Source organism: Labeo rohita, chromosome 17 (genome assembly GCF_022985175.1).
Source record: "Labeo rohita strain BAU-BD-2019 chromosome 17, IGBB_LRoh.1.0, whole genome shotgun sequence".
NCBI lineage: Eukaryota > Metazoa > Chordata > Actinopteri > Cypriniformes > Cyprinidae > Labeo > Labeo rohita.
Window position 1 is genome coordinate 378,279 of NC_066885.1, and position 24,310 is coordinate 402,588.

Genomic DNA, 24,310 nt, shown 5'->3' on the forward strand with positions numbered 1-24,310 from the left:
AGCGCACGTACGCGTCACGTACGCAGCGCTGAACAAGCCCCGCCCATTCGCGCTGTAGTTTGGCGCGCTCTTGTGGCGGCAGTATGTCACGGCGATCGGTAATTCACTGCAAAAACCGTTTTAGACTCCAAGAAATTCGCTTTTGTCGTCTCACTGCGGTTTTAAAGTTTCACTGACAGAACATCGCCTCCACTTTGTCGCTTTTCTGAACGAACGTCGTCATTATCGCCTCAGTAAAGTTTCCTGAGGGAATCCGTGTAACGTTAGTTACTACATCCGGGAGTCTGGCGTCCCTGGATACAGCGTGATCAGTGTAAACAAACGGGTTATACGCGCAAAAACGCGTCAAAACAGAGAGAAGACCGATTTAGATGATTTATTTGAGAATGTAAATGTGCTGTTGTGGGTGATAATGGAGGTTTCTGCGGGTGATATGAGTCGTTCTGGAGCCTGTGATGAGAGTCCGCGGACCCTGGAGCTCATCAGCCCGGATCACACAGCACTGACGGTCAGTAACACACGCTATACTCATAAATATATATATACTCTTATTACACTCAAACAAACTTCAGTCTGAATGCTGTAATCCATCTGTTCAGGATCCAGAGGCGTTTCATGAGAAAAACAGCGGCTGTCTGACGTTAGCTGAGAAGATGCTCACTGATCAAGGTCTGACATCATCATCATCATCATCATCATCAAGTGTTAATTATGAATCACAGTAGTATTAAACTTATAGGAACATATATGACTGTAGGTGAAGTAACTATAGTACTTTCACTTTTACCACACTATTAGTAAATTGCTGTATGCACTCCCCGTCAAAAGTTTTTGAACAGTAAGATTTTTAATGTTTTTAAAGAAGTCTCTTCTGCTCACCAAGCCTGCATTTATTTGATCCAAAATACAGCTAAACAATAAAATTGTACAATATTTTTCTGTTTAAAATAACTGCTTTCTGTTTGAATATATTGTAAAATGTAATTTATTCCTGTGATTTAAAAGGTGAATTTTTAGCATCATTACTCCAGTCACATGATCCTTCAGGAATTATTTTAATATGCTGATTTGCTGTTCAAAAGCATTTATTATTATTATTATGTTGAAAATCAGATTAATGCTGATCTTTGCATCTTTCTATTCATAAAAAAATCCTGAAAAAAATGCTATTTTACATATTGCTAATAATAATAATGATAAATGTTTGTTGAGCAGCAAATCAGCATATTAGAATGATTTCTGAAGGATCATGTGACACTGAAGACTGGAGTAATGATGCTGAAAATTCAGCTGCGCATCACAGAAATAAATTATATTTTAACAGATATTCACATAGAAAACAGCTATTTTAAATAGTAAAAATATTTCACAATATTACTGCTTTTGCTGCATTTTGGATCAAATAAGTTCAGGCTTGTTGAAGAAATTACTGTTCAAAAACCTCTGACCGGTAGTGTATGTGGTATTTATAGTAATAATATTCACTTTTAATCATTCCAAGGATTTCAGCAAATAAATTTTCACTAGTTAAAATGATTAAAATGAAAATTCTGGATATCAGGAGTAAAACTGTTACTAGTACACTGCAAAAAAAGGTGATGCAATTATTTATCACAACCTAAAATGTCAGTTAATTAAATATGTAATTTTAAGTCAAGCACAAACACACACAAACATTTCTTTTACTTTAAAGGCGTTATTAATATTCTAATGATGAATTTTAAGTTGTGGTAACAAATCACAGCAATCATCACGGTGTAAAATGTGAATGACATCAAATGACAATGACATCATCACTCACAGAAATCAAATTCTTGATACTGAAAATTAAATTTAATTAAATTTTCTTGATATCTGTAATTGCATATTCACTAGTTGTGCACTAGTTCATTAAAAATTCACTTTCCACAAAATAGTTGAAATGCTATTTTTTGATATCAGAAGTGGAGTTTCCATTAGTGGAAATGCTGGTTGTTAACTTTACTTTTGCACCAGTTGAACATTAATTCATGATGTCAAGAATTACAAAAATGTATCAAGAATAATCATTTTAACTAGTAAACGTTTCAATTTTCACCAATTAACATGCAATTTAATTGATATTAGAAATGCAATTTCTACTCACGGTAATGCTGATAACTGATATTAGGAATTACGTTTGCACCAGTTAAACATTAATTCATGATATCAAAAATTATTTTAACTAGTGAAAATGTAATTGTTTATATCATTGCAACATACAATATATAAACTATATTATCATCCATTTCTAATCTGATAAATGTGACTATAAGGCATGAAGACAGTAAGATGTAATAAACATGAGCATAATAATATTCTGTAAAGCTGCTCTGAAACAGTGTTGCATTATGAAAGGTGCTATATAAATAAACTTGATTTGAAAGCACTAAACAGACGAGTTATTCGTGCAGGACGGTTCTTTGACAGGTTTGTGATGTGATGTGTGTCTCTGTGAGGATCATCTTCTTCTATATGATGATGATGTTCCAGTGTCTGTGGATCGTATGGACATCACAAAGGGTTTTCTGGATGATATTTCTCGGCCGGCCTCCAGTGAGATCAAAAGACTGAGTCGAGATTGTCCCAGATCTCTGGAGGTGCTCAGTCCTGACGTCACACACTCAGAGGTAGAGCAACTACTTCATCGCTTCATCTGAGCGTCTGTAGATGGAGAGAACTGATGGCTGACTGTCTCCTAATGCAGGTTCACAGCAGCACACACGAGAGGACTGACCTTACAGCGGAAAACAGCTCTGATCAAGGTAAATGTGAGCGACTGGACGGAGACAACATTGCATTTATGGCTTCTTGTCTTAAGTTCCATAAAGCAAAGCTGCTTTCATCTGAAGATTCAAGTATGATCTCTTTTATATTTTCCAATTTATTTATTTATTTTTTATTTTTTTGTTAAAGTTTTAGTAATTATGCATTTTTGTCATTCTTAGTTTTTAAATGTCTACATAGTTTTTATTTTTTATTTTATTTGTAGTTATTTTCATACTTTAAGGCAGTGTCATTTTAGTATCACTGAGATAATATTGTAGCTTTTGTTAATATTTTGAATTAGATTATATTTGTATAAAATATGTAAATTTAATTTAATAAAATTATATATAATTTAATTTTGTTATTTTTTAACATTTTTATTAGTTTTTGTTGTTTAAATGTCTATAGTTTTTATTATTATTTTAGTTTTAGTTTCAATTATTTTAGTACGAGTTGCCTTATCAATGTTGCCTTATCAACTAGCTGAAATAAAATATATTTTTTAAATATTTTATTTCATTTCAGTTAACATTTACTTCATTTCAAGTGTTTTTTTTATGGGTTTTGTTTTATTTTACTGTTATAACCCTGCTTCAAGTTAAATTAAAGGAAGTGAGAAATGTTGTTATAAGTATTTTTTTTTTTTTTTTTAGTTACCACACCAAACTTCAAAAAATAAAAATTAAAAAATAAAATAAAATAACTGAAAATGTAAAATAATTAGATAATTAAATAAATAAAATAACATATATATATATATATATATAATTTTTTTTTTTTTTGAACTTGTAAATGAAACAAACATAATATCATTGGATGTTGTATTAGAAAATACCATTTCAGTCGTTCTACTTCAAATTTTAAGTTTAGTTCAGTGTTACTAGTAATTTCTTTGTAATTGTTTGTGAAATTTACTTGCAATTTCAGAGTCAAACTTTTTTTTGTATGATGAAAAAACACTTTGTTGATAAATTAAACATAACCCATTTTTTAATGCAACATGGTGGCACTAAACCTGCTTAAACCAGTTCAGACCAGCCTGGTTAAGATCTTACGTCTGAGCTGGTCTTGAGTGCAGGACATTTTAAGTTTCTATTATTGAAGTGTTCTGCTGACTGATTATTTCACAGAAGAGTCTGATGAAGAAACCGAAGATCCAGAGTTGAGAAAAGCCATAAAGAAAATGAAGAGACTGGACCGGACTCTGGCTCTCAAGGCGTCAGCGGAGAGAGAGGTGAAACAGAGAGGAAAGGAGCAGCACCAGAGACTCTGCCAGGAGCTTCAGGTCCGTCTGTAGATCTAAACATAAACAGGGCTCCATACAGACGCCTGTGTGCTTTACTAACGCTGACACACGTTACAGGCCGTGAATCTCAGGATGAGCAGCAATGAGATGGAAAACACCAGACGCTTCCTGGCACTGACACCCAACAATTGTGAGCCTATCGGACATAATGTTAATTATTTTTATTTTAAATTTACATGTGTGTGTGTGTGTATATATATATAATTCAGATGCATGATGAAATGTGTGTTATTTGTGAGCTAAATGATTCATTCATCAATGCACCTTAGATCAGGACTGTGATGAAGTGGATTTTGTCCCTGTGTTTGAGACTGAAGTTCTCGATCTGAAGAACAACATGAACACCAGACATGAGACGGAAGGTAAAGGACTGAAACATCATTCTAAACCTGTGCAATAATTTCCGAGACACTGTGTCGCTGTTTCTGTTGTTATTTTTTCACTCAGAAATTGCTCTTAAATTTTGCAAATAGTTTGACCCGACATTCTTGTAATGGTTTTAAAAAGCACGTATAGTGATGTGTGAAACGGAGCTTTTCAAAACACAGAATCAATTGAACCATTGCGTCGCAAAATGATTCACTGTTTCGAAGCGCTCCAGTCGGATGGCATATCGCGAATAATTTGTTTCAAATCGGGACTTCAGATTGCGGATCGTGAATCATTTCCCGAATTGAATGAGTCATTATCTGAAATGATGGTTCGCAAATCTTTATTCAGATCGAGATTTTGGAGCGCTGATCGCGAATCATTTGATCCAGATCCGGTTCGCAAATCTTGTTTTCTGATTTTTTTTTATTAAACAGTAGACAGTAAAAACAACACAAAGAAGAAGCAAAGTATACACAAATACAAATCCCTTAAGAAAATTAACCGTGATTTTACTGTAGTAAAAAACATGTTTTTTGTATAACCACGGTTTTACTACAAATACCATGGTTAAACTATGGCTATTGTAGCAAATACATATGGTTAATTTGTGGTTACCATGGTTTAACTGTAGTAATCATGTGTTGCCAAACTAAACAAAAAAGCAATACAGTTACACATTAGACGACACAGGATAAATATAGAGATACAGTTTCTTAGGATGAACAGAACTTTGTATAGTTTCCATGTACTTGTCTAGATCAGCTCTGAATAAAGAGAGGTTTAGAGGCAGATTTGAGTTTATGTATGTGAAATTTAGCTAACAGGAAACAAATTAATGAAGTTATATTTTCCTATATTTTTAGTAGTCAAACAATCCAAAGAACACATCTTTAAAACAGAAAGAAAAGGCATTTACAAAATGAGATCAGATGAACATGAATAATTCTGATCCAAATGTGTCTGTGTGTTTCATTGGCAAACAAGTGAATGAATGTTCCTCAGAAGAGACAAAAACAGCAACTCACTTCAATGTCTGACTGATATTATAATTACGTCCATAAGCTTTTTGTGAAATGTGGATGTCATTATTCAGATCAATTCAGTTTAATTATAAAGCCCTATAAAAACAAGCTACTTTAAGTAGATTTCCCTCCAAATCTGTATTACTTTAATGCAAAAAGCTGCATTGTTTAAATGATGTAGTAGTTTTATAAAGTGTGATTGTAGGCATATGTCATGATGATAATATGTGATTGTGATGTTATGCTGAAATATGATATGTATGTATCTCTTTTCATGGTGTTTACATTATTGATAATGTTGTTTTATCTGTAGAGTGTCACTAGAGGGCGTCCTGATGTCATGAATCATGCTTTAATAGCAGGATGTTTCAGTGTTGAATAAGCTCTTCTGCCAGTCACTTACATCTTCAGCACTCACTCCTGTGTGTGTGTGTGTGTGTGTGTGTGTGTGTGAGCAGAACACGCGGGTCAGCAGGTGATGGAGGATCAGCCGGCAGACGGCAGACAGCGAGGAGCTGCTCGCAGCAAGCGCAGACAAGACTTTGTCAAGAGAAATATTGAGGTATGTCGAGGTCACGTCAGGCCGATTAGAGCCATATGACTGAACATGTGGGTGAAGAATGCTGGAAAGAGCCGTGGTTTTCTCACCCCTGCTGGCGTACGGTTTATTGAAGAGCTCGTCCCGTTGGTTTTTAGATGGCCTGAATGTCATTTTGATGCTCGGAGTCAGGTGGTTTCGGGAGGAGGGGCTTGCTCTTTCTGCAGAGCATCTGATTGGCCTGAAAGCACCCAGTGATGTCATCGAAAGTTTTGGTCTGTTTTCCCTGGAAATGTGCAAAACTGCATTTGTATTCCATGGGGTCTTTTAACATGGAAAGATATCCATTCATACAAGGACAGAATGGAATATTAGTGTAATGTTTAATTTTACACTGCTCTATTTTCCTGTGAAATTGGTTTCAGCTGCATTGCAGAAACTGATGTTCTTCATCAGTAATTATGACTTATTTTCCATTACAAATATTTAAACATTTCCTAAATTTACTGGAGATGCACAAGAACATCAGATAAGAAGATAATTTGACCAAAACAAATTGAGTTTATGCTTAAAGCGCAAACAAATATCTGCCAATGGGGTCAGAAAAAACAAATGAATTTAGAAGGAAAACAGGTTTATATTTGACCCCACTGGCAGATATTTGTTCTTGTTTAAGTCATCAGCTCACTTCATTTTGATCAATTTCTGAGGAAACAAGACCTATTACCTTATCATTAGGGTCTATCTTAGGGTTTATGTGAGTTTATTCATGCACTGCAAATAAATTAATATATTTTCCTCAGTATTTCTGTCTTGTTTTCCAGTACAAATATCTAAACATCCTTAAATCAAGATACGTTTACTTGAGATGCAAAATGAAAATAAGAAGTCTGGTTTTATGAAAATAAAATGAGTTTATGATTAAAACAAGAACAAATATGAAAAATGGAAACTTGTTTTCCTTTTAAATTAAGTGTGTTTTTCTGAGCCCACTGGCAGATATTTGTTTGTGTTTTAATCATGAACTCATTTTATTTGAACCAATTTTTCATAAAACCCAACTTCTTATATATTATCATATTGTATTTCTAGTAAATGTATGTTGATTTAAGCATCTTTAGACATTTGTGCTGGAAAACAAGAAAGAAATGCTTGGGTTTTAGCAGGGATTGGATCATAAAGCAAATGTTTGATCATTTGATTGAAGGTGTTTGTGATTGTTCAGCTCGCAGGAGCGACAGGAAACTCGTTTCTGCTCACGCAACAGGAGAAAGAGAGAATAGAGGAACTGCTGAAAGATCTAGAGGAAGAACTGGATGACAGTGACCTGCTAACTGAACCGCAGGTATGTCATACACATATACACACATATTAGTGGAGTTAGTCATCAGTAGTACTAGTGATCAGTCCTCTAACACTCAATGTTACTCTTCGTTTAATGACTCACTTCTCTGTCACTCACTGTGAGATTCAGATTCAGATGTTGTGACTGACAGTTTGTAATCGTTTAAAGAAAAAAGTCTTGTGATTAGTCAGTGAAAGAAAGCACCTGATCCTCAGCTGTGAGTTGAAGCGTTGGTCAGGTTTCGGTGTGTCTTAAGTCACTCGTTGTTCTTCATTCTGCCGGTGTTTACGAGCTCTTTTCATCTGATTCTCATCTCACCGCCACAGGAGTTGGCCTCTACATTTATAAAGTCCTTCTTTCCTTTGCAAACCAATTTCTGTAATTGCGCGCGGAAGCCCAACAGGACCGCAGATGTTTGGATCGACCTCACAGGTCCGACGGAAACTTCCTGTTATTGCAGGAGCTTGTCGATGGTCAGGAGATGTTTGATGACTTTTGGACTCAGGAGCCTCTGGCATAATGAAAGTCTCTCTGCTCGTGTTTGACTCTTTGACCCGACAGACTGAGACTCACAGTGGGATCAGTCTGCTAGTAAATCATCCCACAGGTTGAGAAACAATAGTTACTATAGCGCTTAGCGCAATACAGATCATTTCAAAGCAGCTTCACAGAAATAAGCAGGTGTTAATGTTGTAAAATCCACCAGTTTCAGCTGTAAAGCAGCTCTACAGAAGACAAGAGAGTCATTATTCAGATCAATTCGGTTCAAGTTTTGTTCTCATCTGACAGTGTCAGTGCAGTCAAATCAATAATATTACTGAACATTAAGTGTCTTATAAGCTGAACTGCATGATTGTTCAGTAAATAAAATCTGAATGGATTTTATTCTTGTATAAGTGGAATAATGTTTAGTTGTTAACATGTAGTTATTAGTTATTTTTAGTACTGATGTTCCTATGGAAGATTGTGACTATTAATCTCACAATTTTGACTGTTTTTCTTTTAATTCTTAGTTTATATCTCACATTTTGGATGCTATTTTTTACAGTTTGTACTTGCAAAGTCAGAATTGTGAGAGGTTAACTTACAATTGTGAGTTTATAATTATATATAAACTTCTTTTTCTGTAGTCTATATATTATATATTCTCTATTCTATATTTTTTTCTATTCTGTATATTAACTACATGAAATTTTCTTCTCAGAATTGTGAGATGTTTCAAAAGTGTTGCAAGTACCTCATTGGCAGAAAAAAAATGAACTGTGAGAAATAAACTTGGAATTCTGAGAAAGATCCAGAGTTATGAGAAAAATGTTGGGACTGTGTTACATAAACTTGGAATTACGAGGAAAAATGTAAATGTTTTAGATAAACTTGGAATGTCAAGAAAAATAAAATAGATAAACTTGGAATTCTGAAGAAAAAATACAAATTGTGAGAGAAACTTGGAATTCTGAGAAGAAAAAAGTAAATAATTTGTTAATGTTAAGTAAACTTGGAATTCAGAGAAAAAAGAAAATAAATATTGTGAGAGAAACTTGGAATTCCAAAAAAAAAAGTAAAAATTCTTAGGTAAACTTGGAATACTGAGAAAGAAAAAACTGTGAGAGAAACTTGGAATTCTGAGAAAAAAGGTAAAAATTGTTTAAGAAACTTGGAATTCTGAGAACAAAATTGTTAGATAAACTTGGCATTCTGAGAGAAGAAATAAAAATTGTGAGAGAGACTTGGAATCCAAGAAAAAAATTTTTTTAGATAAACATGGAATTTCGAGGAAAAAAGTTAGAGGAACTTGGAGTTCTGAGGGGAAAAATGGTAAAAATTGTGAGAGAAACTTGGAATTCCAAGAAAAAAAAATGAAAATGGTTAGATAAACTTGGAATTCTGAGGGGGGAAAAGTAAAAATTGTGAGAGAAACTTAAAATTCTGAGAAAAAATAGTAAAAATTGTTTAAGAAACTTGGAATTCTGAGAATAAAATTGTTAGATAAACTTTTAATTCTGAGGAGAAAAAAGTAAAAAATTGTGAGAGAAACTTGGAATTCTGAGGGAAAAAATGTTAAGTAAACTTTGAAAAAATTGAATGTGAAAAAAAGAAAATAAAAATTGTGAGCGAAACTTGGAATTCCAAGAAAAAATGTAAAAATTGTTAGGTAAACTCAGAATACTGAGAAAGAAAAAACTGTGAGTGAAACTTGGAATTCCAAGGAAAAAAAATGAAAATGGTTAGATAAACTCTAAATTCTGAGGGGAAAAAAGTAAAAAATTGTGAGAGAAACTTAAAATTCTGAGAAAAAAGGTAAAAATTGTGAGAGAAACTTGGAATTCTGAGAATAAAATTGTTAGATAAACTTGGAATTCTGAGAAAAGAAATGAAAATTGTGAGATAAAGTTGAGATTCTGAGGGGAAAATGTAAGAGGAACTTGGAGTGCTGAGGGAAAACAAATTGTAAAAATTGTGAGAGAAACTTGGAATTCCAAGAAAAAAAATAAAAATGGATAGATAAACTTGTCGTTCTGAGGAAAAGCAGAGCTGTGTGTAATAAACTGAGAAAAACAGCCAGAATTGTGAGCCAATAAGCAATTCAATTTTTAGTTTTCGTGTTGGTCATGTTGGTCCGCAGCAGTTAATGGTGTTTTAGGTAAATCATCTAGGTCAGCGTTGCTCTGCCTGCCCATTATGACTTTAGTAGCTTTTAAATATAGATAGATGATGTGGAGGGTGTTGTTGGGCTTATTTCCATCATACGGTCATGTTTTAAGGGTCACCAGCATCGAAGGCCAAAGCACATTAAAGTATGACGGACCGCTTCCCTTCAGCTGTTGGAATCTCCACCTTCTGCCGGAGTCTCATTCTACATCACCTCATTATTAATCGCTGTAGTTCTTCTGTGTTTGATCCAGCGCTGTGTAAACTGCTTATTTGGACTTATTTGTTCAGAGCTGGATGATTGTTTTTCTGGAGAAACACTGATTGGTCGCGGCGGTACCGTACACAACCATTACTGGAAATTATCAACACAGTTTACACAAAATAAACCATTTACTTATCAACAAATACACTTCATTAGAAGAAAAAACGTTACACAGTTCACACAATATCCACGCAGCGTTGCGTGCATCTTATATAATGCAGTTTTGATGCTGGAATTCACACAGTATCCACCATGCATCGTATATACTCAGGCAAACAAACTGTAAATGAACTGCACAGAAACTAGAAACTCACTGTTTCTATCTTCGTATGCAGCAGTGAACTGCTGACCGCTGCTGTTCTCATTCTTCTTTAAGAGAGACTCGCTCTCACATAATGTGCACGTTTAGCCCACAAAATGTGCAGTTGAAGGTGCTTCTGGCACTGAACTGGAGCTTGACGGAACCCTCTTGCTCCTGCCCTGAAAGCGTCCTCCGTGCCAGAGGAGGCAGAGCTGGGGAAATCGATTCTGATGGCCGAACAAAGAGCGCTCTGTGTCGGCCCGGGGCTTCTGTCAGCCGTTACCTTGGTTTTGATCTCCTCGAATTCTCACACATGCGCTTCTGGAACGAGCCGATGGAAATAAGTAGATGCTGCTCATGTGAGCGCCAGAGTATCGTGTTATTAGTGTTTGCGCTGATATCCTTCAAACGTGCTTGTTCTCAATTACTTCATCGAGAGCACATAATGTCCAGAAACTCATTTCAGCCCTGTTTATGTCGTTGTGAACGCTTTAAGAAGAACCTCCATTGATTTTGATTGAATGTTTGGCAGTCGAAACATCATCATAATGCATTTGCGTGGTGAATTGCAATTGGTCTTGTCTTCTTTGTGTATATTTAACCACTTGATCATCTTTAGAAATGAGTAATGGTGCTGAAAATTCAGCTTTGATCACAGCAATCAATTACATTTTAAAAGAGATTCACATAGAAACAGCTGTTTTAAATCATAATAATATTTCATTGTTTTTACTGTATCTTTTATCAAATAAATGCGGCCTCTTTGCGCAGAAGAGACTTCTTTTAAAAACATTTAATTATTTCAAAGATTTGGCTGCAAGTGTGGGTTGTTATAGGTTTTCTTAGATTTGTATTTTGTTCAAGTACAAGATTATTTAGATCATTCATCTGTTTATTACGACAGCATTTTAGTGCCACGTTAAAAACATTTTTTCTAAGATCATTAGATTAAAGTCATAAAATAATAAGTCGAAAATAAAGTCGAAATATTTTGAAGTCGAAATTACGAGACTAAAGTTTAAATATTATTTCCAAGCATACTGTCCCCACAAGTATGACACATGGTATGATTTCTGCTAATACTCTCAAAATATTATAAATGTAATTTCTACAATTTAATTTTACAATAATTACAATATACAATATGCAATTTAATTATATTTAGACTTTATTCTAGAAATATTTTGACTTTATTCTTGAAATGTTTTGACTTTGTTCTCATAGTAATTAGACTTTATTCTTGTAGTATTTTGACTTTATTTTTAAAATATTTTGACTTTATTGTCGTAGTATTTTTACTTTATTCTCATAGTATTTCAAATTTATTCTTGTAGTATTGTTACTTTATTCTTGTAGTATTTCAACTTTATTCTCGTAGTATTTCGACTTTATTCTTGAAATATTTTGACTTTATTCTTGTAGTATTTTTACTTTATTCTCATAGTATTTCAAATTTATTCTTGTAGTATTGTTACTTTATTCTTGTAGTATTTCAACTTTATTCTCATAGTATTTTTACTTTATTCTAGTATTATTTCGACTTTATTCTTGAAATATTTTGACCTTATTCTTGTAGTATTTTTACTTTATTCTCATAGTATTTTTACTTTATTGTCGTAGTATTTCGACTTTATTCTTGAAATATTTTGACTTTATTCTTGTAGTATTTTTACTTTATTCTCGTAGTATTTCAAATTTATTCTTGTAGTATTTCAAATTTATTCTTGTAGTATTTTTACTTTATTCTTGTAGTACTTTTTACTTTATTCTTGTAGTATTTTTACTTTATTCTCGTAGTATTTCAAATTTATTCTTGACTTTTCTCAAAGTATTATGACTCGTAATCTTAGATTTTTTTTTTACATAGCATTAAAATGCTGTCGTAGTTTATAACCCAGGGTTATTATAATGAACTAAAACTAAAACCATAAAAAATATTTGTTTTAAACATGTTAGTTACTTGATGTACAAAAATAAGTTACAGCTAAAACTGACTGATAAAAATAAAGACTATATAGACATTTAAAAACAATAAAAACTAATAACAGCAAAATTACCAAAACTTTCCCTAAAATTGACATGGAAGCAGAACATAAAAATAAAACCCAACTCTGAATGATACTAAAAAGCACTATTATAACCTCCATGTGTGTCGTGCAGTAAGGTTTGTTATTATTATCTGGAGCTATATGTTCATATTCCAGTGCGGGACGGCGGCTCTATGAGCTCACAGTCATTATATTGAGTCCTTTAATCACCCATCAGTCTTTGCTGCACGCGGGCAACATGTCAACCCTTACCTCACCCTCGCCTACCTCTGACCTCAGCGCTCGCCGCTCAGCCTGATGGGAGATTCGCTCATTGGGAAACAGAAGGATATTAGTCAAGACTTAGATATTTGGCTTTGAAGGGATCTTTGGCCGAGCGTCCACGAGAAGCAATCAGGATATTGTGTGAAGTCCAAGACCAAATACCAGGTGCAGGAAAACCACTGGGCTTTATTTTCTTGTGAGCGCTTCTGCAAAACAGCATGAAATCGGTGACAGAGGCCTGCTGATGTTTATTGCCTCAGATAATAAATGTTATTGAGAAATACTGCTCAGCTTCCAATTGATAGTCTTTCAATCATGTTGAACTTTGTTTAACCTTATGAAGCTACTGTATAATGAATTTACAAAGACTCAGACTCTGTTTCACACTCCATGCCTTCTGTCTCTGATTGAGATTTTAAAAGGTCTTTTAATATAATTCAGTAAGCGATGACAGAATTCATTGTCGCGTGTGTTATTTCTCGTCTGGTTTTTAGGTGGTCTCGTCGTCTCTGTCAGTTGGTGAAGCTTTCAGTCCTGAACCTTCTGAACGCCACAGTCTCCATCATATTGACTCCAGACTGCAGCTGCTACTTCCTGTGCAGGACTTCCTGTCTGTGCGGAGCCCGTCGCAGGTACTGATCTCTCCTGTTCTTTAACAGAGCTGGTTTCTGTCCAAAATGGTTTTATGGATCACCGAAGTTGTTTGTGGATCAATTTAGCACACGTCCAGTGGCAAGCAGACATCAGTTTGGTCTGAATCATGATGTTCTTTGACATTTGACCAGCTGTTTTACTCAGTGAATCGATGAATCATCGCCGTATGGTTTGAATGTGCTCATTATGAGCGTCTGTAACAGAAGCTCGTGTCTTCATCAGGCCAGCAGCCTTCACTGAGGCTGGAGAAGTGTCGTAAATAATGAAATATTGAGGTTCATTTCTCGTCTTATGCGTCCTGGGAGCAGTTTGAAACTCTTTCCCATTGACGCCGGTCCTGGAACGGGTTCAGCGTGAGCGGCTCCGGTGCGACTCCAGCATTCAGTCATTGCAGGAGTATTTTATAGGCTCGAGATTTCATCTGCCGCTGCGTCGTTTCAGTCTCGGAGTCACGCAGTGTTTTTCTGTTCTGCTTCCTAATGAATGTCATTACACTTTAGCTGCACAAACAGAATGAAAGTGACATCTGATTAAAACCATTTGTTTGCGAACTCTCTCATCACTCGCTCTGTATCCCAGATCCGACAGTTTTTAAACTCCTTTTAACCTGTTTAATTTTTTCCCAAATTCTATATTCCATTTACGTTTTTTTCAAGATCCTGTTTTAATGGGTTCATTAGATTTTAATAATCTTTTTTTAAACAAAATCTTGAAAAATGTAGCTTAATAATGTCTTATCGGTTGGAATAATAAAACTTTGACAATTTATTAATGTATGCATATTTTCAACAATTATAGTGCCCTGTATTAAATAGTTTTTCTTTTTATTAATTTATCTGTGTTTTATGATTTGATATAAATTTATTATCAGACAGTAAACCGTAGCAATCAAATGCATAAAACTTTTTTTTCAAACAACAGAAGTTTATTGTTTATAATTATGATTTGGTGTGATATTCTTTTTAAAGAACTATTTTAGTAAACTTTATCTTCATTATTATTATTACTTGATATTCACCAATGCTTTACTTAAAGCCTTTGTATATAATGCATTATAAAAGTACTTTTAATGCATAAATTATGCATCAAATGAATTCATTAATAATTATAAGCACAATTATAACATATTATAATACACTGTTATGCTGTTATACCTTTAGAAAGTATAATGCATTAAAGCACACTACAAACAAAACTTCAGTTCCAGTGTGGTCTGGGGTGTTTGTCCTGGTCTTTTTGTTGTGTTAGTCCAGGTCTGGTCCGGTCTGGTCCGGTCTGGTCTGGTGCAGTGTTAGTCCTGGTCTGGTCTGGTGTGGTCAGGTCTGGTCTGTTAGTTCTGGTCTGGACTGATCTGGTGTGGTCTGGTGTGTTTGTCCTAGTCTGATTTGTGTGTTAGTCCAGGTCTGGTCTAGTCTGGTGTGGTGTGTTAGTTCTGGTCTGGTCTGGTGTTAGTCCTGGTCTTGTCTGGTGTGGTCAAGTCTGGTGTTAGTCCTGGTCTGGTCCAGTCTGGTCTGGTGTGGTCTGGTCCGGTGTGGTCAGGTCTGGTCTGTTAGTTTTGGTCTGGTGTGGTGTGTTAGTCCAGGCCTGGTCTGGTGTTAGTCCTGGTCTGGTCTGGTCTGGCCCGGTGTGGTCTGGTCTGGTGTGTTTGTCCTGGTCTGATTTGTGTGTTAGTCCAGGTCTGGTCTGGTCTGTGAGTGATGGTCTGGTCTGGTGTGTTAGTCCAGGTCTGGTCTGTTGTGTGAGTCATGGTCTGGTCTGGTGTGATCTGGAGTGTTTGTCCTTGTCTGGTCCGGTCTGGTGTGGTCTGGTCTATGGTGTGTGTTAATCCAGGTCTTGTCTGGTCTGGTGTGTTAATCCTGCTCTGGAGTGGTGTTGGTCCGGTCCGGTGTGGTGTGGTGTGTGTGTGTGTGTGTGTGTGTGTGTGTGTGTGTTAGTCCAGGTCTTTGTTGGTCTGGTGTTATAATTATTTATGAAAAGATACAATGCATACAGCGTACATCATGAATACCTTTATAATGCATTATGTGTAATGATTCTCATAGAAGCGTGTTATCCGTTATCTGTTTGTTTGTGTGTTTATGTACCACCATGATGTCTAAAAACTCAAAATGGAGTTGAGAAATGCGTTTGCGTAATATAGCATGATCATAGGAGTGTGAAGTCCAGGAGTTGTTCTGGTGAAGAGGCCTGATGTTTTGAGAAGCTGCTGTCAGAGATCCGAATGTGTTTGTGTGTGATCTGATGGATGCAGCGCTGACTCTCAGCAGACTGTGTCTAATCAGTAATAACATCAGAGATTGGTCCCAGCTGGGAAATGTGGGTCAGAGATGCTGGAGCGTTCAGTAGAGCCGTTATCAAAAGTATTGTGACTCACATTTGGCTCTGCTCGTTGCATTCAGCCCGCGATCGGAGTCGACAGTCGTGTTTTGTTCTGATGTTGTTGTTCTGTTGTCATGTGTTCAGCGACTGGACCGAGTCCCAACAAAATCTGCTGTCTGCGAGTCGGACGCTGAAGCTGCATTTCTCTCTTTTTGACTGAAGGTGTAACATTGATTCATGTGCTTCTGATCTGCTGCTTTCCTCTCTAATACTGCAGGAATGTGAGAGCGTGAGTTACTCTGCGGTCAGAGCATTAGTGTGTGTGTCCATGATGAGGTCTTGTCCTGTCTGGTCTGGTGTGTGTGTTAGTTCAGGTCTGGTCTGGTGTGGTCTGGTGGGGTGTGATCTGGTCTGGTCCTGTGTGGTGCGGTCTGGTGTGTTAGTCCAGGTCTAGTCTGTTTTGGTCTTGTCTGATATTGTCTGTGTGTCAGTCCTGGTCTGGTCTAGTGTGTTAGTCTTGGTCTGGTCCGGTGTGGTCTGGTCTGGTGTGTTTGTCCTGGTCTAGTGTGTGTGTTAGTCCAGATCTGGTCTGGTTTGGTCTAGTCTGTTCCGGTGTGGTCTGGTCTGCTGTGTTTGTTCTGGTCTGATGTGTGTTGTTAGTCCAGGTCTGGTCTGGTGTGGTCTGAAGTGTTTGTCCTAGTCTGGTCCGGTCCAGTGTGGTCTGGTATGGTGTATTTGTCCTGGTCTGGTGTGTGTGTGTGTGTGTTAGTCCAGGTCTGGTCTGGTTTGGTCTAGTCTGCTCCGGTGTGGTCTGGTCTGCTGTGTTTGTCCTGGTCTGATGTGTGTGGTTAGTCCAGGTCTGGTCTAGTGTGTTAATCCTGGTTTGCTGTGTTGTTGGTCCGGTCTGGTGTGGTGTGGTCTGGTCTGGTCTGGTGTGGTCTGAAGTGTTTGTCCTAGTCTGGTCCGGTCCGGTGTGGTCTGGTCTAGTGTGTTAATCCTGGTCTGCTGTGTTGTTGGTCCGGTCCGGTGTGGTCTTGTGTGGTTTGTGTGTGTTCTGGCTGCAGTGGTTCTCGTGATGGGGCTGCTCAGGGAAAGTCTGGCTCGGTTCCTGTTTCCACGTGGCATTGACCGAACGTCCAGAGCTCCTCTGACTCTCTGTGACTCATTCAGTCTCTGTTTTTATAAGAGAGACGCCAGTTTCCAGCAGGAACGTTACACAGCTTTCAGGAAGACTTCTGGAAATGAACATTTACATATCAGTGCTGCTTTACTAGTGTTTATATACTATTTTAACGTGTTAATATTTTTTGAATTAGCTTGTATTGTTGTTTTTAGTTTTAGTTTAAATTTGTAGTTAAAGTTGAGGCATTTTCGCTATGTGTTTTTGCCATTCCATTAGTTTTTGTTTATTAATACATGAACAAAATGTTTATAGCATATTTTTATTTCAGTTCTAGTTTTAGTCATTTTAGTGAAGGTGAATCGTAATGTAAGGTTTGTTTAAGATGTGAATGATTTCAGCTGTGCTGTGAGCGGTTGGATGTCAGTGGAGTCTCACCGTAGTAAATATAGTAACATTTGTAAGTGTATATATTGTGGTCAAACAACACAGTCAGTCATAAAAGATTCAGTTCAGTTTGTCAAACCCAAAATAGTGCTTGCCTGGAATCTGACAGAGCAGAATGATGCACAATGACTCAAATTCATAACGCTGAACAGACACAAAGTGCTGTCATGCTGAGCTGCGCGATGGACGGTGGTCAAACGTCACGTGAGAACGGTCATTTCAAAAACAAACGTGTATTTAGTGGTCGTGAGAGCCCGTAAACAAGCATGAGAATGAGCCACTTAGTCACGATCCTTTGAATCCAGCGTGTTTGTTTAGATCCCATCATGCATTTCACTGCATTCCTATATACATACAGAGAACAGAAGAACCGCAGCTGTTATTATAGTTCACCAAAACTAAAACCGTAAAAGCAGCTGTTTTTGTTACAAAATTTATCCATTCATTTATTTATTGTTTGTTTATTTGTTTAATTAGATGTTAATGTTAATAAAATAGAAAAAGTTTTCCAGGGCAACTTTTCTCATTTCTGTTTAGTTTACCTTGATTCACTAAAATAACTAAAACTAAAATTGAACATTTTAAAATGAAAAGAAAAACATTGGAAATAAAAATTTAATTTAAATTAAAAACTAAAATGGAAAAAAGCGGCAAAATGCATAAAACTTTAAATAAAATGAAAATGGAAAATATAAAAGTAATAGTAAAAAAAAAGAATAATAGTGTCTCAATGATTCTGAAATAACACTTATTCGTACAAACTCGTTATGAGATGATGTCAGTCAAAAAGAAAAACAGGAAGTGACATCAGACATTACCATTTAGAATTTGTCTAATTATTTTACATGCGGTTTTTATGGGCTCGTCAAATATTTATACCTTCATAGACTCATGTCTCACAGATATAAATGTCAGACAAAAATATAAACGATGATCGTGATGGTATGTTTTTTTTCATAGTTGTGCATTTCATTTTACAGTACACATGAGCTCAGTGTTGTGTGACGTTTATCAGCGAATGTGGTTTGTGTTCTGGAGTTTATATTTATGCATTTGACGGATGATTTTATCGAAGGCTCTCGCTTTGCTTTTCAAGTTCTGATGGTCTGCTTTCACTAACATCCTGCATGTCTGAAACATCAGTTGAATTGTGTGTTTGTGTTCAGACGAGTGTCTTGTGCTGTAGGAGAGTCTGCAGGAAAACACAGGAGACACAGAGAGACGTCTGCGAGAAATCCAGCTGCAGCTGCAGCTCCTGGAGGAGGACGAGCCCAGCGCCGTGAGTTCACGTTGTCTTTGTGAATGCTGGACTCACTGAAGTTTCCTGTAACTTTAGTGAAAGAACAAACATGACATGACTAACTTACTAAGACCAGTTTGAGCAGTTTATGCAACCGGTCACCTCTGGAAAAGCTTTAAACAGCCTTGAAGGTTTATACAGTACACCAACATGAGCTGAGAATGAGAATCATCATCCTTTCCTTCATTCCTTCCTCTCCTGATCTTCCTTTCTTTATTTTCTTTCTTATCTTTCTGTTTCTCTTTCTTTCTTCCTTCCTTTGTTTATTTCTTTCTTGCTTTTTTCTTCCTACCTGTTCTTTCTTTTTCTTTCTTTCTTTATTTTTGTTTCTTTATTTTTGTTTCTTTCTTTATTTTTCAGTTTATTTCTTTTTTCTTCCTTCCTTCCTTCTTTTTTTTTCTTTCTTTCTTTCTTTCTTTCTTCCTTCTTTTCTGTTTCTTTCTTCCTTCCTTCCTGTTCTTTCTTTCATTTTCTTTCTTTCAAAGAGAGAAGAGTGAATAAATGATGAGGTGATAGTGAATAAAACAGAGCTGAAGTTGCATGTGATTCTTGAATGTGAGTCATGAATGATTCTCTAGTGAAATACTGATTCATAGTGTAAATCTCCATTTGTTCTCCATTTCTCCTCATGGTTGTGTGGGAGAAACCGCTGAGACGTTAGTGAAGGTTTTGAAGGAGTGTGTGTTAGAGCTGAGGTCTCACACTGTTCACTTGTATTTCACACGCGTGTGTGAGTCTTGTTGAGCGACCGCAGGCGTTTACAGACGAGACGCTCGCAGCCGTAAACGCTGCTCTTCACGTGTTCAGACAGACTCCGCTGAAGGCGTCACACATCTGTCTGTTCCGTCTCAAGGTCTTCTGTAGGTCAAAACACCTTTTCTTTACCTGTTTCCCCATAAAGCAACAAAATATGTCTTCTAATATTTTTAAGATTTATTTAAAAATGCAAAACAAAAAAGCTAAAAAGTGTATTTGCTATAATATATTTCAAAATATATTTATATTAATATATTTTTTGCAATTTCTTTGTATATTTTTGAAAATATATTTAAAAAATTCAATAAATCTACATTTTTCAAAGCATATTTAAAATTGTAAATCTTAAAATTTAAATACATTTTGAAATATATTTTGGTCAAAACTAAATGTATTTTCTATTTCAAAAATATTAATAATTAATACAAATATTATCTTGTAAAAACAATAAATCTAGTTGCCACACATTTCAAAAATAGACATTTTTTAACATTTTAAAAAACATTTTAAAAAGAAGTGTTGAAAAGCACATTCTGTGTGCTCTCCTGAAACTCAAACAGTGAAAATGTGGCGCTCGCAACGCCAAGATCATGGGTTCATTTCCCACTCATCAGTCCAGTTTCTTTGGATAAAAGCATCTGCCAAATCCATAAATGTGAATATAAACACCCTCAGATGACAGCTGAGACACTAATATAGCAAAATATATTTTGAAAAAAATTAAATAAAAAAAATAATTAAAAAATGAGTAATGAAATATATGGGTCAAACCGACCTGCGAACATTATAATCAAATTGAACGTTTGTATGCATGTTACACAACACATTAAGTCATCGAACATCACATGCATGTTCATGATCCAAAATGAGAAAAGACGCAAAATATCAAGGGGAAAAAATCTGACCTCAAAAATCAGTTCGGGTCAGTAAAATACATTTAGTTAATTAAGATTATTTAGTATAGGTACACAGTGACAGAAGATAAGAAGAGAAACTGATCAAAATAAAGTGAGTTTTTGATTAAAACCAGAACAAATATCTGACAAAAAAACTGAATTAGAACTTTAGATTTTTCCATTGTCCATTGACAGATATTTGAACTTGTTTTAATGATAAACTCACTTCTGTTTGATACAGTTTTCAAAAAACAAGACTTCTTATCTTCTGTCATTTTGCTTCTCCAGTAAATGTGTCTTGATGTTAAGATGTTTCTCAGATGAGACGAATGTCCAGACAGAAATACTGTGTAAGAGCAGGAGCTTCTGCCATGTGTATGTGTGTGTATGTGTGTGTTGTAACGGTGTTGGTGGTAAATTGAGGAGGTCTGAACTCAACCTTCACCCTCATCTCGACCTCCAGCGCCTCTCACACCCCGAGGGAAGAAAGCCATTAGTTTAGTGAGGAACACGAGCTGATGACTGGAGCTCTTTACTTGGGTTTCTGGAGAATGTCATTGTGTGTTTAAACTCTCGGCGGCAAATGATGAAGGCGCTGTACTTTAGTCTGTTCAGAGGCAGAATTCTGTAAACGTTGGTCCCGGTGATCTCTCCTGACGGGTTTATGTGGAAAAAAGATCAAATATGTTTAAATCATTTCAAAATATACATAAAAAAATGCCCAAACATATACTTACTCAATCTAGCTTCAAAGCACATTTACATAAATATATTTTCTACCATTTTTTTCTTATTCTGTTTCTTTCTTTCCTTTTCTTTCTTCCTTTCTTTCTTCTTGTCCTATCTTCCTCTTTTCCTTTCTTTATTTTCTTTTTCTTTCTTTTTCTTTCTTTCTTTTTTCTTTCTTTCTTTTTTTCTGTTTCTCTCTTTACTTCTTTCTGTTCTTCCTGTTTTTTTTCTTTCTTTCTTTCTTTACTTCCTGTTCTTCCTGTTTTTTTCTTTCCTATCGTATTTTCCTTTCTTTATTTCCTTCATTCTTTCTTTCTTTCTTTATTTCCTTCTTTCTTTCTTTCTTTCTTTCTTTCTTTCTCTTTTTTTATATTTCTTTCTTTACTTTTTCCTGTTCTTCCTGTTTTTCTTTCTTTCTTTCTTTTTTCTTTTCTTTTGTTTGTTTCTTTCTTTCTTTTCTTTTGTTTGTTTGTTTGTTTCTTTCTTTCTTATATTTCTTTCTTTACTTCTTCCTGTTTTTTCTTTCTTTTTTTCTTTCTTTCCTTCTTTCTTTCTTTCTTTCTTATATTTCTTTCTTTACTTCCTGTTCTTCCTGTTTTTTCTTTCTTTCTTTTTGTTTCTTTCTTTCCTTCTTTCTTTCTTTCTTATATTTCTTTCTTTACTTCTTCCTGTTCTTTCTTTCTTTCTTTCTTTCTTTTCTTTTTTGTTTCTTTCTTTTCTTTCTTTTTCTTTCTTTCTTTCTTTCTTTCTTTGTTTTTCTTTCTTTCCTTCTTTCTTTCTTTCTTTCTTTCTTTCTTTTTTTATATTTCTTTACTTTACTTCCTGTTCTTCCTGTTTTTTCTTTCTTTCTTTCTTTCTTTCTTTCTTTCTTTCTTTCTTTCTTTCTTTCTTTCTTTCTTTTTGTTTCTTTCTTTCCTTCTTTCTTTCTTTCTTTCTTTCTTTCTTTTTTATATTTCTTTCTTTACTTCTTCCTGTTCTTTCTTTCTTTTTCTTTCTTTCTTTTTTTTCTTTCTTACTAAATATATTTTCTACCAGTTTTTTTTTAGATTTTTAAAAAATTATTTAAACAAATTTTTTTAAATATTTTTGAATGTAAGAATGTAAAAATATATTTTGCCTTCCATGTTTCAATTCAACGACATACATTCATGTCATGTTTGAAGATTTTTTTTTGTCTATAACAAGTGACTAAAAAATGTGAATAGAAATAGTAATTTAATTCAGAAATAACTGAAGTAAAAATATAAGCTACTGCAAGACTGAAAATGTATTTTATACCCCTAAAATACATTTAGAAATATATTTTGGTATATGAGAGTGAAACTAAATATATTTTCAGTTTCCAAAATATATTTCATTGAGCTTCACTGATTATAATTTTATATATATTCAAAATATATTTTGGCTCAAAAAAAAAAAAAATTTTTTTTTTTTTTGGGGTGGTGACTGGAGAGCAGATTATTTTTCAATATTAATATATATATTTTGTTTGTTTATTTATTTTTTTGCTTGCAAAAAATTCAGTATTGAAAAATAATCTGCTCTCCAGTCCCACCTCTGAATATATACATATATATATTTTTTTCCACCTCAGAACCAGTTTGAGCTCTTCATGAGGAAAGTGTGTTATTCGCAGCATGTGCTCATGTCCGTCTCTGTTCTTGTCTTTCAGTCGGTTCGTTTGTCCAGCGATCAGTTGAGGAATCTGCTGCTGGAATGTGAGGAGGAAATGATCCGATCTCCTGCAGGCTCCTCATCAGAATCATCTCTCAGGACGAGCTCGGCTCTGGACGCTTCTCCACGTCTCTCCGGCTCGGATCTGCTACGGGACGCCGCGGCACAGTGAGAATGACACAAAGAAAAAGGCATGAAATATGAAAGAGAGTGTTCTTCTGTTTTCTATTTCGCTCGGGTTCATCATCTTGCTCTTCATGCTTTTAAGGTTGCACAATAAATGAGGACATGGATGCGTGTTTGTCATCGAGTCTCTGATGTGTCTGCCAGCGTCAGTATAACAATCAGACTCCAGAACATCTGAAATAGAACGTAAGAGGACAAAATAAAATGTTCCTTTTCAAAAATCAAACCAGTATGTCTTTTTATTCATGTCATGCGCTTTTGATTAACCCCAAAAATATGTGGCTCAAATCCATGTGAATCAGTCTGATGCTGACCGTGTTCTTTGGTTAGTTGAGAACCCTCACTAGTGCACTTGTGTTATGGCTCATTAACACCATGACAGTATGCACACTACTGTCCAAACATTTGGGGGAGACTGTGACTGTTTTTCAACAAGATTGCTTTAAATTAATCAAAAACAAGTTCTGTTTCAAATAAATGCATAATCAAACTTTCTATTCATCTGTGAAGCCTGAAAAATAAAATGCATGACGGTTTCCACAAAAATATTGTGCAGCGCAACTGCTTTCAACATTAGAACCTAATAATCATAAATGTTTGTTGAGCAGCAAATCAGCATATTAGAATGATTTCTGAAGGATCATGTGACACTGAAGACTGGAGTAATGATGCTGAAAATTCAGCTGCGCATCACAGAAATAAATTACATTTTAACAAATATTCACATAGAAAACAGCCGTTTTAAATTGTAAAAATATTTTACTTTTTTACTGCATTTTTGATCAAATTAACGCAGGCTTGGCGAGCAGAAGAGACTTCTTTCACCAATATTACAAAGTTTGACCCAAACTTTTGAGCAGTAGTGAACTGAACCAATGTCATGACAAACTGTAGATGATTGAGAGTAAAGCGTGGCATTTCTAATCGTCCCTGTGCAGACTGGCAGCGCGTCCCGAGCGGGCGTTTGGTGAGTGTGGTGTCGTGTTCATACGGACGTGTTACAGCGACTCCGGCATTCCCAGCATTCCTGACCTTGAAGGTGAGCCGAGCGTTTTCCGATAAAAGATCCTGGATTTCATGTGAAAGAACGTGAGAAAATAGAGGGGTTTTAAAATGCTCTTTCGACCAAACTAGCTTTTACTGTAGCAGTAACCCTGAGTCATTTTAACCATAAACCACACCACAAACAGACTGCTCAATTAAAATGTCTACTTAAGACATCTTCTTATTTATGGACTGGATTTCTTTGAGATTTATAGTGTAAACTTTTAAAAAATCAGGCCAGCTGACTGTATATTTAGACTGAGTGCAGCACATGTCAACTGTTAAGGG

At 35.4% G+C, this 24,310-nt stretch overlaps 1 protein-coding gene across 5 annotated transcripts; it reads left to right on the forward strand.

Annotated features, from left to right (window-relative positions):
* The first annotated feature begins 63 nt into the window (after positions 1-63).
* Positions 64-23,933, forward strand: fsip1 (fibrous sheath interacting protein 1). Of its 5 annotated transcripts, XR_007829525.1 has the most exons (14): positions 64-508; positions 600-669; positions 2,512-2,648; positions 2,726-2,783; positions 3,918-4,072; positions 4,151-4,223; positions 4,363-4,455; positions 5,946-6,049; positions 7,251-7,370; positions 13,392-13,529; positions 18,624-18,716; positions 22,791-22,960; positions 23,061-23,164; positions 23,917-23,933. XR_007829525.1 is itself a non-coding variant. In XM_051133116.1 (13 exons), exons 1-12 carry the CDS (start codon positions 413-415, stop codon positions 22,962-22,964), a joined length of 1,311 nt encoding a protein of 436 aa, XP_050989073.1. In that variant the 5' UTR covers positions 64-412; the 3' UTR covers positions 22,965-22,983; positions 23,061-23,255. The 5 variants fall into 5 exon arrangements, 4 of the variants coding, with proteins under 4 accessions (XP_050989073.1, XP_050989072.1, XP_050989075.1 ...); XM_051133116.1 differs by lacking the exon at positions 23,917-23,933 and having other exon boundaries at positions 22,791-22,983; positions 23,061-23,255; XM_051133115.1 differs by lacking the exon at positions 23,917-23,933 and having other exon boundaries at positions 23,061-23,255.
* The last annotated feature ends 377 nt before the right edge of the window (positions 23,934-24,310 follow it).